Raw genomic sequence first — 17,605 nt, forward strand, 5'->3', positions numbered from 1 at the left:
TTTCTTATTCGCCCCAGCTATTTCCGAATCGAACTAAAGGGGAGTTTCTTTTGTGTATTCCACACGTGTTGTAGCCTATTTTCTCTTATTTTCTTTGGGTGAGAAGCATTGCGCTGGATGGGAGCAGAATGGAAGGCTGTGTGTGTCTCTGAAGACTGCTGGCTTCTCTCCTCGGGTGTTTGAATTAAGCCATCGCCAATCGCCAGCCAGGATGCAGCTTCTCAGAGTTGCGTGGGCTTTAGCTGGAGCGGCAATCTGTTGTTTTGTTATTCTTCTCATCCACTCACGCTTGCTCAAAGAAGGTAATTGTTTATGTAACTGATTTCAGACCATTATATAATGGTGTTGTCATATTAAATATCTCCGTTTTCATGTCACCTGTCTGTACTGTAGCCCACTCACTGTCTGTCATATATGAAGTCTCATAGCCCTAGATGACATAAGAGCCTCGTGCAGAATGCGTCTTTGGCTCTCATACTTAATCAACTTTGCCATGGCATAAACCTGCTGGATTTTACCGCAAAGCCAAAAAATACAATTCAATTCGATAATATGAATATCTATCTATTCGATGAATGTGAACAATTCCATGGTCTGATTGTCACCAGCAATGCTTTTCTACTGGTTAATGTCAACAAGTTATAGACCTATCCAGTTGATCCAATTATATTTATTATATATTTTTGTAATTTACACACAAAAAATAACAGCAGATAAATACATTGATACTGTATATAATAATATGCCATTTAGCAGACGCTTTTATCCAAAGCGACTTACAGTCATGCATGCATACATTTATTGTGTATGGGTGGTCCCGGGGATCGAACCCACTACCTTGGCGTTACAAGCGCCGTGCTCTACCAGCTGAGCTACAGAGGACCACAATATATGGGTGGTAGTATGCCATTTCAATAGATAGTGTGATTTATAGTTGAGTTCTTCAATAGATGGCACTATAGTCTAGCTTTAGGGTAAGGCTGAGGTCAAACCCTTATTATTTCCTCCTATTAGCCTGCTGTGATTCTTGTTGTCGTGCCTAGTGCCATGGCCACTGGATACAATCCAACCCTGCTAAACATTCATTCATCTTATGGTGAAGCTCCAGCTACAAATCTTAGTGTTGCCCTCTGCTGCATTGCTATTTGGTTTTTATTTTGGCCTGCATTAATGTCGTTTATAAATCTAAAGGGAGCCATTTTTTGCTGCTTTTAAGATAACTAGTTGGTTTTCATTTGCACACATTCTCCAATAGTTTTATTGATTACATTTTTAATGACCTCTGGCAGAATTAGACATTCTATGCACAAACTGGAATCCCTTTTCTCTCATGTCTGGCCTGAGGCTAGGGGCAAACAAGCACTGTTTGTGTGTGGGTGTGTGGCAGGCAGCAGGGTCATTAGGTTACGACTCGGTCAGGCTCCTCTCCGCACTGTCAGTAGAAAGGCAGGTCAACTGGTGGCAAATGGTCTCTCTCTCCATGGCATCTCTGTGCCACATGGTGGAAAGAGAAATTCATGCGTGCCAAGTGAGAAAGACCTTTCCTGTTTGTCTTGTGCCTACAGGGTCCAAGGGGCTGTCAGTGCTCTGAGCACTGACTACAGCCCAAATAATCCACATCCACCCAACTGAACTCCATGTGGCGCGTGATAGGCCAGGACCATGGGATTCTTCCGCAATGGGAATTTGATTGGCAGCCTATCATAGGCTGTGGTATTCTTCCGGAATGGCAATGAATGCACAAATGCAATAGATCTAATGCTTCCTGGTCAATGAGTTTGTGATCGTGGCCATGGCTATATTTGTTCACGTTCAATAGCATTTTGTGAATATCATTATATTCCTTTCCACAACACAAAAATAGAAAATTGGTTAGCAAACATGTCTTGTATGTCTTGTAGCCTCTGGTTATTTTGTTCATGTTGTTAGCTTTATAATATCAGAGGTTTGAGAGGTATTTCTTTATTGAAATATATGCAAGGAGGCAAGAAGAGGCATACAAAGGAAGCTGGAACCATGTTCACTTTGTGCTGTTAGAATAGCCAAGGTCAAAACGGACGGTAGGCTACAGAATAAAAGACACGCAGCTGATATAATGAATTCAAAATAACTGCATTAATGACAGTCTATTGGGGCCAGAATAATAAAAAGGCACATATAGTAAGTAGTACAATATGATTTTGCTCATACAGTTGCTAGTAGCTACAATCTTTTCAAATGCTCTCAGTCAAAATGACATATTTCCACATCTGTTTGCATTGAATGTTAACCAACCAAAACAGGTATGGAATAAATAAGTTATCTTTTTTAGCTTCCCCAGCATGACAGATACCTAACATATAAAGGCAGGCAGGACTCTATATAGCCAGAGGACATGAGGAATCATATATCTCATTATATATATTGGCAGCACCCTGACATTTCAATGTAAATACAAGGAAACACATGTCACCCCTTCTGCAAGTTTTCAGATAGCAGCAGGGTGTCAGGAAAGGGTATCGTAGGTAGGCATGCATCATTGCGTTGCTGGAATTTTGAACAGGCAGGAGAGAGGTTGCAACTTGCATAATATCACACTGCATCTCATTTTTTATTTACCCATTATTTTACCAGGTAAGTTGACTGAGAACACATTCTCATTTACAGCAACAGCCTGGGGAATAGTTACAGAGGAAAGAATGAGAGCCAATTGGAAGCTGGGGATGATTAGGTGGACATGATGGTATGAGGGCCAGATTGGGAATTTAGCCAGGACAACAGGGTTAACACCCCTAATCTTACGATAAGTGCCATAGGATCTTTAGTGATCACAGAGAGTCAGGACACCCGTTTAATGTCCCATCCGAAAGACAGCACCCTACACAGGGCAATGTCCCCAATCACTGCCCTGGGGCTTTGGGATATTGTTATAGACCAGAGGAAAGAGTGCCTCCTACTGACCCTCCAACACCACTTTTAGCAGCATCAGGACTTCCACCATCCAGGGACTGACCAGGACCAACCCTGCTTAGCTTCAGAGGCAAGCTAGCAATGGGATGCAGGGTGGTATGCTGCTGGCCTCATGAGTTGAGGGATGAGGATGTGGAAATGGAGATGGTGTGGAGGATTTAGAATGCCACATTATTATAATCCTATGCAGTGGCTCACCTATGACAATGACTAAATAATTCTTCATTTAACCCATAAAGTACCTGACTGTGTACACTGTTTATATGGAGCATTTTTAACTGATTTTACATGTACAGTTGAAGTCGGAAGTTTACATATACTTAGGTTGGAGTCATTGAAACTTGTTTTTCAACCACTCCACAAATGTCTTGTTAACAAACTATAGTTTTGGCAAGTCGGTTAGGACATCTACTTTGTGCATGACACAAGTAATTTTTCCAACAATTGTTTACAGACAGATTATTTCACTTATAATTCACTGTATCACAATTCCAGTGGGTCAGAAGTTTACATACACTAAGTTGACTGTGCCTTTCAACAGCTTGGAAAATTCCAGAAAATGATGTCATGGCTTTAGAAGCTTCTGATAGGCTAATTGACATCATTTGAGTCAATTGGACGTGTACCTGTGGATATATTTCAAGGCCTACCTTCAAACTCAGTGCCTCTTTGCTTGACATCATGGGAAAATGAAAAGAAATCAGCCAAGACCTCAGATTATTTTTTGTAGTTGGTTCATCCTTGGGAGCAATTTTCAAACACCTGAAGGTACCACGTTCATCTGTACAAACAATAGTACGCAAGTATAAACACCATGGGACCACGCAGCCGTCATACCGCTCAAGAAGGAGACGTGTTCTGTCTCCTAGAGATGAACGTGAAAGTACTGGTAAACATTAGAGTGTAATTACCGTGGTGTAGTAGTGTGACTTACATGTACAGCATGTAAAGATGGCAGGTGCATTCATCAATGTTGCTCTTCTTCACAAAGATGCTTAAACCTGCAGAAAGAAAAGGAGGGATTTGGTTGTTTTGCCCTTGAGCACTGCATCCCTTCAGGCTGAAGTGACATAAAGATGATAATTCATTTGTTTAGCGTGCCAGTAATACTCCCATACAGCGCACACACAGGCAGACACACACACACACTACACACTACACAGATGCAAATAAGAGCTCATGGTTATTGTACTGTATGCGGAAATCCCTCTTTTGTCACATCCCCAACTCTTTTTGTTACCTCCCCAACTATACTGTATAGGTGAGGGGTCCCTTACATCAAGGATTAGCAGTTGAACAGAATTATCTGAAAGGGGTTGGAATATACTGTAATTCACAACGGTAAGAATACAACAATAACCAATTGAATTAGTGAAAAATCAGGTCGTAGGAATGAAAGATAATTGAAAATACAGATTTGTTGTGGTATTTTTATCTAGTCACAATTCAGATAAAACAGCCCCGATATGGCTAAGGTTGGACGGTGTCCAGATTTTCATATCGTCATACCGTCCTTCTCTCATCCCGGGATATACAACATTACCGTCTTAGTACACAAGGGGGTGCTAAAAACTCAAAAAAGCCCATTGGGCATCTATTAGCAGAATGCTAACAAGATTAGCACAAGTACTAGTGAATTTTCATAGAGGTTGCTAATTAAATATACTAAGGATTGCAAACAAAAAATAACTAATTGCAAAGACAAGCAATCCAGCTCATAAAGTTATACAAGTATAGGTAGTAGCTACCGAATGTCATTTTTGGTGAGCTTGGACATTAACAAGCTAATGTGAACGAGAGACATTGTGCATACAAACAAAGTTTTGAAGCATGCTTGTCTGAAGGAAGAACAGCACTGGCTCTGGAGCAGCATGTGTACACACTGTGTCTGTGTGGAGTCTGGAGTCTCTAGGGCAACAGGCCTGCCTGCTCTGCTCTGAGAAGATGGGGGAGGAGAAGACTGAGGGTCTGAGGACAGAAAGGAGAAGAAACTCAAGGACATCAAGATAGCAGTGGCAGCTGTACAGATAACTCATCCAAAGCGCTTTGACTTCTCAAACATGGCAGAAAGATAACGCTTAATGATGCCCCGTCTTCATATTAATTCAGCCACTTACAGTACTTGGCTAACTACCTGTGCTATTTACAAACAAACACCTGACTGGCTCAACAGTTCTGGGGAACTGCGGTAAGCTTCATAATGTAATGTGACAGGTGAAATGAAGAACGGAGTCTGCTTTATCTCCTAAAGTATTGCACAAGTTGACTGCAGATATTAACTTAAAAAGTAGCTACAAATATTCAAATGTATTAAAAAAATAGTTTTGACGGTATTGAAAAACCATCCCATGGCTATTTCCAAATACCCCGGTATATACGGTATAGCGCCTAAGCCTAGTTGGGGATACAGTATTTCTATTGCACCATATTTACTTTGGGTTTTATTGATTGCAGTTTGTCGGTGCCCTGAGGACAGTAAAATTCCTGTGTTAGGAAATAGCTAAGACTAATGAAAGCTGCCAGTGGAGTTATAGGGTTAGGCATAGGGTTTTTATCAGAAAAGGGTTTGGGGTTTTGCGCTCCTTCCCTAGCTTGTCCCCAGTGAATAGCATTTATCTGATTTAAAGGCTCCAGACCTAAGTGACCACTCTCTCCACCCCTGTTATGTCTATCTATCTGCTTCAAGTACAATAAGCTTTTAGGCACAGATCAACTGTAGTGGCAGCTTCTCCTTCAGCAAATCCTCACCTTAACCTGAACCAATAGGGGTAAAACGCACCTGAACACACCTAGACCATATATCAGTGTTTAGTGGCATCTAGGGTCTCAGTAAAGCCCACAACAATGTGGAGAGAGAGACACATGCACACACACACACACACACACACACAGACACACATCGGTAGAGAGGCAGGGAGCCGCCCAGCCAGGTCCCTGAGGTTAGAGATTTGGAGGGTAATTTGTCTAACCTACAGTCAGGGAGTGGGAGGAAGATCTTCTCAGATCAGCGTTTTCCTCCAGGGGCGGAAACCAGGAGGTGCTCCTTCTCTCTGCTGCATTGGCAACATATCAATCATTAGCATTTAAAAAGGAGGCAACTTTTCAATTCCTCGTAAATAATGGAGATCATCAGCTGTAATGTAGCAGTACTACATACATCTTAATTTCTTTGTGGTTAAGGGTGGGGAACACACGCGCAGGCATACACACACACACATGCACACACAGTGGGCTGGGATGGTCCTACCCCTCAATGCCTCAATTTGTAACTTTTCTGCTGCGTTAAAGATCCATACTGAACAGGAGTCAACACACCCTGTGTGTGTGTGTGTGTGTGTGTGTGTGTGTGTGTGTGTGTTTGTGTGTGTGTGAGTGCTCCACTCAATCTCTGTTTACATCTCCAGCTGAACCTACTCATAATGAGTGTATCGGCTACATTGAAAAGAGGTTGCTTGTTGTTGTTGATCTATAATGACAGAGATACAAATGATTGAATGATGTAATTGTATTATACAGTATAGATTACGTATATTGAAGGCTACTCAATGTACCACTGTTGAAATTGCCCAAGTGCACTATTACAGACATGTTAGTTTATATGGGATTCGTTTGTTTGTAGAACATTACCTTCTGTCTAACAGGGTAAAAACATAGTCCACGCTTCACTGGAATGAATTGCATGTTTCTTTTAGCCGGAATAATGGAGACATCATTGATTTTAATAACGCCAGCCACAGTCTTTGTCTTGCCTGTCAGATTGTGTCTAAAGCAATTTCATAAAGATCCTTATTTTCTGCAGATGACTTGAAGCCAAACAGGCTCCTTCATGTCTCTCCTCCTCCTCCTCTGCCCGCTTCCGTCAATGATCGCCGGCTCTATATTGTCAATTGAAAAACGAATTAAAAGAAATGACACAATGAATATCCTAAAACATTGGACGCCACATTCCTTTAGCTTAGCACAACTTGAATAGATTGAGTATAGGAAAAGTAATCATGACTGTCTACTTGAAGTACATACTCATCTACCTGGTAATTTCATTATGTGTGTCTGGATGACAGTCAGGTGGGGTGATATAGATGTTAGTCATGCAACTAAACCTACAAAATCATAATACAGTGATCAACTTAATTGACCCCTTTCTCCGCTATTAGAATTATATGTGCTTCAACTGAAATGATATTCAACTGCTATCTTAGCTATAGTGTCATTGGGATAATAATAATGTCCTATGTAATTTGTTCGTTTGAAACTCATTTTAGGTTTGTAGTGGCGAAAGTGGATTGCGTGTATCTAGGGTTAGGCTAGACCATGTACATGTTTTGGAGTTAATAAACGGGAATGGACATTCAGTGCTGGTGTACTGTACATAGACATGGAAGTGTATGATTGTATGAGTGCAATGTACTCCAGAGGTGAAAGGCCGACACTATACCCACCCAACTCTCTCTCTCTCTCTCTCTCTCTCTCTCTCTCTCTCTCTCTCTCTCTCTCTCTCTCTCTCTCTCTCTCTCTCTCTCTCTTTTGTTGGATGTCAGTTTACAGCTACCTTTACGGTTACAGCCATGGCTACATATAGTTTTACGCTAGTCTTTACAACCCTGTCAATACCCACAGAGAAAAACAAGACTGCTTTAGCTTAATCATAATCATTACAGTTAATTCCATATGGATGGAATAACTTAATTATTAGACAGACTGGGCTTGTTAAAACAGACTCATAAATACAGAACGCTTTTCTTAGATTCTGGGTCGAAGACAAACGACTGCTAGTGCTAGCACCTGCAGGAGTTGAGTTCTGGCTGTTGATTAGGTTACACGCACACATGTATGCACGTGACACACACGCACACACGCATGCGTGCATTGCACGCAGAAACACGTAGGCATGCAGACACAGACACAAACATAAAACACACACACACACACCTAATGTCTGTATAGAAACGTGCATTAGGGCTGGGCTGGCCAGTCGGGTCAAAGCTTTCTACCATCTCAATATTTAATCCCCTGAGTGTTAATGTAACATCCATTTGGTATGCATTGGTGTGCATATTGGCAGGCTGATGGATACTGCACCACCAATCTCTTTTTCTTCTCTTTGATATAACATTGCCTTAAAACTGTCACGGTTCAGACAGACGACCAGAGGACCACAATTGCGTCACACCAGAAAGTTTATTAAAACTTAAGGGAAAAGGGAAGTAGGGAGTGAATGAAGGCTCCAGGGGTAACAGGGATCCCGTCCAATGTGCTGGGTCTGTGCCCCCCCCAATGGCAGCGATGCGTCCTATGAAGCCGGTGGTGGGTGGTCCAGAAGTCCTGGGGGGGGGAGACACAGACACAACAGGGTGGAATGAAACAAGGCAGCAGTACAGTTCAAGGGAAATCCAAAATACGTAGTAGCAAGGCAGAAGGCTGGTCAGAGTTACCGGGATTGAAGAGTAGTCAGGAGTCGTTATGGCAGAAGCAGGTCTGGATCTCCTGGGGCAGAAGAGTATCCAAAAATCAGGCAGGTCCGGGGTCACAAAACCAGGGTGAGCCAGAAGCGCGAGCAAACAGGTTCCGGGTGTGAGCTTTGCAGACGATCTGACACCGGAGAGCTGAAAGACAGGGCCTTAAATACTGGGAGAGGTAGTGGGTAATGCAGCGCAGCTGGCAGAGTAATTAGAGCAGAGCAGAGCAGGGACAGGTGGAGCTAGTTAGGCTGAGTAGAGAGAGTGGTGAGCAGAGTGGAAGAAAATTAAGGTGGTAACCCGGTGGAGTGAGAGGCTCATGACAGAACCCCCCCCCCAAGGGACGGCCCCAGAAGTCCCAAGAGCAACACCACGCCGGGCGGGAGGAGGGGAGCCGGAGGAGGGCTAGAACTCCTCCGAACGGTCCGAGTGAACGTCCTCATCCTCGGAGGAAGCCGGAGGGCCGTGGTCGGGAGATGGGACAGGTCCCGAGACAGGATCAGGCACAGGACAGGAAGCCGAGCGGGCAGGACGGTTAGGGACCCCTCTGGGGCGGCCCCTACGGATTGCAGGTTGATCAGGATGCCGTTGGTGGAAAGCGGTGATGAGAGTCCTATCCACAATCCGACTAGCTGGCACCCAGGTCCTTTCCTCAGGTCCATAGCCCTCCCAGTCAATGAGGTACTGGAGACCCCTACCCCTCCGTCTGGACCGAAGCAGGCGGCGGACGGTGTAAACCAGACCACCATCGACGAGCCGTGGAGGAGGAGGACAAGGCGCAGCAGGGACCAGCGGACTCTCATGGATGGGCTTAATCTTAGACACATGGAAAGTGGGGTGCACCCTCAGGGAATTAGGCAGTTGGAGCCGGACAGCAGTTGGGCTAATCACTCTTATGATAGGGAATGGGCCAATGAACCGAGGTGCCAGCTTCTGCGACTCCACCCTGAGTGGCAGGTTCTTCGATGACAACCACACCCTTTGACCAACATGGTAGGTGGGAGCAGGAATTCTCCGACGGTTGGCCCCGGTAGTGTAGCTGGCAACGGATCTGAGGAGTGTGGCTCGGGCTTGTGACCAGGTGCGGCGACATCGACGGGCAAAAGCAAGTGCAGATGGGCAAGTAACCTCCTCTTCCTGGCTGGCAAATAGAGGAGGCTGGTATCCATAAACACATTGGAAAGGGGACATACCGATGGCAGAGCAGGTCAGAGAATTGTGTGCGTACTCCACCCATGTCAATTGCTGCGACCAGGAGTGGGGGTTGCGTGAAGTCATGCATCGCAGTGCCTTCTCGAGCTCCTGATTAGCCCGCTCTGACTGCCCATTGGATTGGGGATGGAATCCGGAAGTCAGACTGACTGTGGCTCCCAGCAGGTGACAGAACTCCTTCCAAAAAGCGGAGGAGAATTGTGGACCACGGTCAGAAACTACATCCTTTGGCAGTCCGTGGATCCGGAAGACGTGTTCCAGGACCACCTGGGCGGTCTCCTTGGCGGTTGGGAGCTTGGGGAGGGGAATGAAGTGTGCCATCTTGCTGAAACGGTCAACTATGGTGAGAATGACGGTCATGCCACTTGAAGGGGGCAGCCCCGTGACAAAGTCAAGGGCGATGTGAGACCAGGGACGTCTGGGCACAGGCAGGGGCTGCAGCAATCCGGCTGGGGGCTGGCAGGACGACTTGTGTTGGTTGCAGATGGAGCAGGCTTGGACGAATTCCCGTACATCCTTTCTCAGAGAGGGCCACCAGAACCTCTGGGCGAGCAGGTTGTAAGTGCGGGTGGAGCCAGGGTGACAAGCTAGGCGGGAGTCATGTCCCCACTGAACGACCTGGGACCTCAGGTCTTCGGGGACAAAAAGGCGGTCAGCTGGGCAAGTGCTGGGACCTGGCTGGTTACGGAGAGCCTCCAGCACCTGTTCCTCAACAGCCCAGGTCAGAGCTGCAACGATGCAGGGACTTGGCAGAATCGACACAGGGTTCTTGGAGGGGGTGTCATCCTTCTGGAATTGACGGGAGAGGGCGTCTGGCTTGGTGTTGCGTGATCCAGGCCGGTATGACAGAGTGAAATTAAACCTGGTGAAGAACAGGGCCCAGCGGGACTGCCTGGAGTTCAACCGTTTGGCCGTGCGGATGTACTCCAAGTTCTTATGATCGGTCCAAACGAGAAATGGAATGGTGGACCCCTCCAGCCAGTGACGCCACTCCTCCAAGGCAAGCTTCACAGCCAGCAGCTCACGGTTCCCTATGTCGTAATTGCACTCAGAGGGGGACAACCGACGTGAGAAAAAGGCACAGGGATGGAGCTTCCTATCCTCCGCAGCCCACTGAGAAATCACAGCACCAACTCCCACATCCGAGGCGTCCACCTCCACAATGAATTGCCGGTCCACATCAGGCATCTGGAGGATGGGAGCGGAGGTGAACCTCACCTTGAGGGTACTGAAGGCTTTGTCGGCTGCTGGGGTCCAGGTGAAGGGTTGCTTGGTGCTGGTTAGAGCAGTGAGAGGGGCAGCAACGGTACTGTAGTTCCGGATAAACTTTCTATAGAAGTTAGCAAACCCCAGAAACTGTTGCAGCTTCTTTCTGTTCTCCGGAAATGGCCATGAAGTGACTGCTGATACTTTGGCAGGATCCATTTGGATACTTCCCTCTGCCACTATGTACCCCAGGAAGGCCACTGTCTTGACGTGAAACTCACATTTCTCTGCCTTGGCGTAGAGGGAATTCTCCAGAAGACGATGAAGGACTTGCTGGACATGGCGGGTGTGTTCAGACAGGTTTCTGGAGTAGATTAAGATGTCATCCAAGTAAACGAAGACAAACTTGTTTAACATGTCCCGCAGTACATCATTCACTAGAGCCTGGAACACAGCAGGAGCATTGGTGAGACCAAAAGGCATAACCAGATACTCGTAGTGGCCTGTTGGTGTATTGAATGCGGTTTTCCATTCATCTCCCTCCCGGATCCGCACTAGGTGGTAAGCGTTTCTGAGATCCAACTTGGTAAAAACAGTGGCTCCCTGGAGCAACTCAAAAGCAGAGGTGAGCAGAGGCAGAGGGTAACGGTTTTTCACTGTGATGTCGTTGAGTCCCCTGTAGTCGATGCAGGGGCGAAGAGATCCGTCCTTCTTCCCCACAAAGAAGAAGCCAGCACCAGCAGGAGATGAAGATGAACGGATTAATCCTGCGGACAGAGAGCCATTGATGTAGTCCTCCATGGACTTTCTTTCAGGAGCAGACAACGAATAAAGACGACCCTTTGGAGGGGCTGTTCCAGGGAGGAGGTCGATGGCACAGTCGTACGGTCGGTGAGGGGGCAGAGATGTGGCTCTTGCTTTGTTAAACACCTCTCTGAGACCATGGTAGCATTCTGGGACATTGGAGAGGTCAGGAGCGGAGTTAGTAGGTACTGGCCGAGGGGGTAGTGCGGCAGCAAGCAGGCAGGTTCGGTGGCAGTCCTCTCCCCACTCCCTGATCACCCCGGTCACCCAGTCGAGCTGAGGGTTGTGCCGGCGGAGCCATGGGTAACCCAGGATGAGGGGTTGGCCTGGAGAGGGGAGCAGGTGAAACTGGATAGTTTCTTGATGGTTTCCGGACAGACCCATCGAGACCGGGGCCGTGACATGAGTGACCGATCCGAGTAAGTGTCCGTCCAGTGCCCGGGCAGGAATATGAGGTGTCAAACGGAGGTTCTCCAGTCCCAGTTGGCGTGCCAGCTTGATGTCCATTATGTTGGCTTCGGCGCCAGAATCCACCAGAGCAGCCAGGGTGTGAGTTGAGTCAGAGAGGCGGAGGTGAACTTGCAGCAGGGGTTTGCGGTCGGAGGACTGGATGGTCATTGAACTCAACCGGACTCCCCCTATGCCCGGTGAGCTTCGGCCCTTTAAAGGGCAGGTTACCACACGATGTCCATCACCTCCACAATAGAGGCAGAGGTTTGAGGTGAAGCGGCGCTGGCGCTCTGCAGGAGTGAGAGAGGCTCGCCCAATCTCCATAGGCTCAGACTGATCAAGCTGACCTGGGTGAGTGGCAGTAGATGACAGGAGCCCAGTCGGATCTCTCCGAATGCCGGTAGTAGGTGGACCTTGGCGCCCCCTCTCACGACGACGGGTCTGTATCCTTCTGTCGATCCTGACAGTCAGTGCGATGGCTTCATCAAGAGTGGAAGGCAGTTCATGGGAGACCAACTCGTCCTTGATATAGTCAGCCAAACTATGGAAGAACGCGTCCACCAACGATGGTGTGTTCCAAGAACTTCGTCTAGCCAGGGTTCGGAAGTCGATGGAATGGTCTGCGACTGTACGTCTGCCTTGTCGAATACTGAACAGTTCACGAGACGCCTCTGCGGTTGGTGAATCCAGGTCAAACACCTTCAGCATCTCCTCAGCAAACAGGTCGAAGGTTGCACATGCGGGGGTTTGACGTTCGAACTCTGCTGTTCCCCAGAGTCGAGCTCGGCCCGTCAGGTGAGTGATGGCATACCCAACTTTAGCCCCCTCCGTGGCGAAGGTCCTTGGCTGCAAGGAGAACTGAAGTCGGCAGCTAGTCAGGAATGGCCGGACCTGGGTTGAATCGCCGTTGAACCGCTCGGGGTTTCCAATCTTGGGTTCCGGAGCAGCGGCTGCAATGACCGGGGCAGGTAACTCGGGGGCAGGGCTGGTGGGCAGACTGGCTGGGGTAAGGTTGGTGAGGAGTTGAATGATCATGGCGAGTTGTTGTTGCTGCTGCTGGAACTGCTGCTCATGCTCATCGGTTTCCATGTCGGGGAAAGTGTGCGCTGAGTCCATAATGGTCAGATCGTACTGTCACGGTTCAGACAGACGACCAGAGGACCACAATTGCGTCACACCAGAAAGTTTATTAAAACTTAAGGGAAAAGGGAAGTAGGGAGTGAATGAAGGCTCCAGGGGTAACAGGGATCCCGTCCAATGTGCTGGGTCTGTGCCCCCCCCAATGGCAGCGATGCGTCCTATGAAGCCGGTGGTGGGTGGTCCAGAAGTCCTGGGGGGGGGAGACACAGACACAACAGGGCGGAATGAAACAAGGCAGCAGTACAGTTCAAGGGAAATCCAAAATACGTAGTAGCAAGGCAGAAGGCTGGTCAGAGTTACCGGGATTGAAGAGTAGTCAGGAGTCGTTATGGCAGAAGCAGGTCTGGATCTCCTGGGGCAGAAGAGTATCCAAAAATCAGGCAGGTCCGGGGTCACAAAACCAGGGTGAGCCAGAAGCGCGAGCAAACAGGTTCCGGGTGTGAGCTTTGCAGACGATCTGACACCGGAGAGCTGAAAGACAGGGCCTTAAATACTGGGAGAGGTAGTGGGTAATGCAGCGCAGCTGGCAGAGTAATTAGAGCAGAGCAGAGCAGGGACAGGTGGAGCTAGTTAGGCTGAGTAGAGAGAGTGGTGAGCAGAGTGGAAGAAAATTAAGGTGGTAACCCGGTGGAGTGAGAGGCTCATGACAAAAACTCCCTTTGCACCTCGAGTCCACACATATATATCCCATGACATTTCATATTGCAGGAATAATCACAGTGGGGAAAAATTATACAATCCCGGAGAGGATATGACTCAGACAATGAGGTATCTGTGCCACAGAGAACACACAAGTGTGAACACACAAAAAAAGACGAAGAAACTTAATATTTTAATAATGATATTTATACTGCAAATGAAATATGCCGGGCTCGCACATTTGCCTTGCTGAACAAACAATAAATTATACCTTGTGTTGCTACAGAAGCCCAAGGATAATATCACATCCAATGAGATGAAAGAAATAGGGCTGTTGGATGCAGGAGTGAGAATGCCATTGCTTAAATCAAATGGAGGAATGGGAAACATTCGCATGTAGGTCTTGTCATAGTGGTTTATCTCAAGCATACATTATTGCTACGGTTCCGCACAGCTCGCTGCAATGGGGTCAGCCTGTAAACACACAACTTTACCTAGCCGGTGTGTCCGTGTTTGTCTCTGTAACTCAGAGGAATCTCTATTCAGACCACACACAAACACACACACACAGGCACATACACATGCACACACACACACAAACACACACAACGCCTGCATGCGCACACACACACACACACACACACACACACACACACACACACACACACACACACACACACACACACACACACTGAAGAATCTCATATGCAGTGAAATGTTAAATAGACTCACTATAACCAAAGAATTTAATGAACTTGCACAAGGCTACTTCATAAAAGACTGTGGCAGAGAGAGGAAAATTAAGCCATGAAAATCTACCAGCGTTGACAGACCATGTCCACAATTCTCTGCATCGGTTTCTCTAGTTTGCCTACTGAATATAGCAGCTCAAGCGCAACATACAAAATGTTGTAAATACAGTACAGAAGAATTAGTCTGTAAAGATTGACCAAATACCCACAGATTTGTATAGATGTTCTTCTTCTGTATCCACTGTCGATTCGTGAAGCAATACAAACCACATGGCACCTGGTTATCCCATGTGACTCTGACTGGTAGAGACTGAAATTTCTGAAGCAGTGTCATCAAAGATTCAGGAAGCCTGAAAATGTGGACGGGACAACAAACCTCTGCTTCTAGTTCTGCGTGTCAGCAGCACACACAAACACACACACACACACTAGGGATGTGCATCTTTCCCTTTCAAGACGATTCGATACGTATCTAGATACATGGGCTCCAATACGATACAGGAACGATACTTTTTAGTTTGAAACGATTCGGTGCGATTCCGTTTGATTAGAGGAACGAATCGAAGCAATTCTGTTCGATGCAATACGATTTTATGCACTAACATTTGTTGCATAAACACATTCATTTTCCATTCTAAATTCAAATCTGCTGCTGATGGAGCTCATGAGCTGACTTCTGTATGTGTGTGTGTGTGTGTTTGTGTATGTGTGTAAATGTTGTATATGTCTATGGTGTATGTAGGCCCCTGAGCTGAGCCATAACTAAAATCTAATGTAAACCCCGATCAGCATGTAGGTGATGAGAGTTGTGTCTCAGCGGTAGCTTAGGCTACTAAAACATCATTTTCAACAGCACATTTTATAAAAATAACTCAACTAATAAAGCGTAATATTGCACAAGCCATTTTACAAGCATTTGAATGCTGAAGGCGATGCGCAGATCTGCCAGATAAGGAATCGGCCTACCTCTCGTTGGTCAGCGTGCGAAGCTGCGCACAGTGCGTAGTTTGACTAGGCAACTGATATTGGCTGGGGTTGTTCTGTATGCAAAATTACTTGTAGATCAGTTACTGTAAACACAATTACATGCTTAGTTCGACACATTTGAATTGATTTTCTGACCGATGCATGCTACATTATGATCAGTTGATGCACTCATATCTTAAACATTTGAACCGAAGTCCGATGCGTATCAGTGGTTCGGTACATCCCTAACACACGCACGCACACACAAACTTGACACACACACAAACACACTGACACGCAGCAGCAGTCTGACGTAGAGATGGAGAGATAGCATGATGCACACAACATGCTAGCAGAGAGAAAGAGAAACTGACAGACTGACTGACAGACAAACATGCAGGCAGACATGACAAACACTCACACATGCACACACACCCCAACCCCCCCACACTCACCATCATCCCACACACACACTGACATAACCAGCGAAGCCTAGTGAGACAGCAAAACTAGCAGAACCCACCCTCATCCTACCTCACCCTATTAGCTTGTGATCGGCAAGCAGAGCTACACAAAGTGTTCAGCCCAGGTGTAACCACTTGAGCAAATTGCCTCATTAATTGATGGACTTGAACCCATTGCGGTGTGCTCCAGCGTGCAGAGCAGGGAGGCGAGAGGTGGGAAGAGTAGAGAGGGGTGCTGCCTGCCTGCCTGTTTGCTGCCAGTGGAGGGAAGGGAGTCTGTCAGACTCTAATGAAATAATTGGCACAAATGGTTACACATGGGCTCACTGCTTTGTCAGGCCCTTTCTCCCATCAGTACAGATAACCGCTCAACTGGAGATGCCTGATGGACCAAGCCACTGCTTGTAAGAGCAAATGGACTGATGAGCGGAGGAGCAGTAGTATCTTACGACTGGACTGACTGACCACAGACTGACGCGTAGCACTGTGACAGTTAATGAGGTAGAAAGGAAAGGGACAGATGGACTGAGTTCTGTCAAGAAGAGAGAGGGGGGGACAGAGATATTGAGAGAGAGAGGACGTGAGAGAAAGGAGATATTTAAGAAAGAGGGAGACAGAAAGAGAGTGTCACAGGTTGTAGCTGGTCTGCTACTCTGCTTCCTGAAATAAATTATTTTTGGGCGGTTGCTATGGTGACTCATCCTTAAAAAAAGGTATTGGTAGGAAGTGACTGGCTATGGCCAAGCCATGTGTAAGAGCTAGGTGAGAGAGATATTGTTTGATGTTTACTCACAGACCATAAGCTCACCACTATACAATACCATAAAGAATTTGAGAAATGCAAGTGGTGTGTTTGTGTGTGCATGTGCGTGTACTAAGCAGGTTTCTGTCTGTTTACCTGTATGTGTGTATACAGTGCATTCGGAAAGTATTCAGACCCCTTGACTTTTTCCGCATTTTGTTACATTACAGCCTTATTCTAAAATTAATTAAATTCCACATTTTCCTCATCAATCTACACACAATACCCCATAATGACAAACAGAAAACAGGTTTTTAGAAATATTTGCAAATATATTAAAAATAAAAACATAAATACCTTATTTACCTAAGTATTCAGACCCTTCACTATGAGAGTTGAAATTGAGCTCAGGTGCATCCTGTTTCAATTGATCATCATTGAGATGTTCCTACAACTTGATTGGAGTCCACCTGTGGTAAATTCAATTGATTGGATATGATTTGGAAAGGCACACACCTGTCTATATAAGGTCCCACAGTTGACAGTGCATGTCAGAGCAAAAACCAAGCCACGAGGTCGAAGGAGAGATCCTTGATGAAATCCTGCTCCAGAGCGCTCAGGACCTCAGACTGGGGGCGAAGGTTCACCTTCCAACAGGACAATGACCCTAAGCACCTAGCCAAGACAACACAGGAGTGGCTTCAGGGACAAGTCTATGAATGTCCTTGAGTGGCCCAGCCAGAGCCCGGACTTGAACCCGATCTAACATCTCTGTAGAGACCTGAAAATAGCTGTGCAGAGAAGCTCCCCATCCAACCTGACAGA

General features: G+C 46.6%; 1 protein-coding gene across 1 annotated transcript in view; it reads left to right on the forward strand.

Moving 5' to 3' along the window:
- Nucleotides 1-211: 211 nt before the first annotated feature.
- Nucleotides 212-17,605, forward strand: part of LOC311129895 (chemokine-like protein TAFA-5) — a gene marked incomplete at its 5' end in the record, with an annotated part of 153,206 nt that continues 135,812 nt past the window's right edge. Inside the window, one exon of the mRNA XM_084162424.1 lies at nt 212-302. Coding sequence (XP_084018550.1) covers nt 212-302 — 91 coding nt within the window. The remainder of the gene's footprint in view (nt 303-17,605) is intronic.

Source organism: Coregonus lavaretus (assembly GCF_964263955.1).
Source record: "Coregonus lavaretus genome assembly, chromosome: 5".
In the NCBI taxonomy this organism is placed as follows: domain Eukaryota; kingdom Metazoa; phylum Chordata; class Actinopteri; order Salmoniformes; family Salmonidae; genus Coregonus; species Coregonus lavaretus.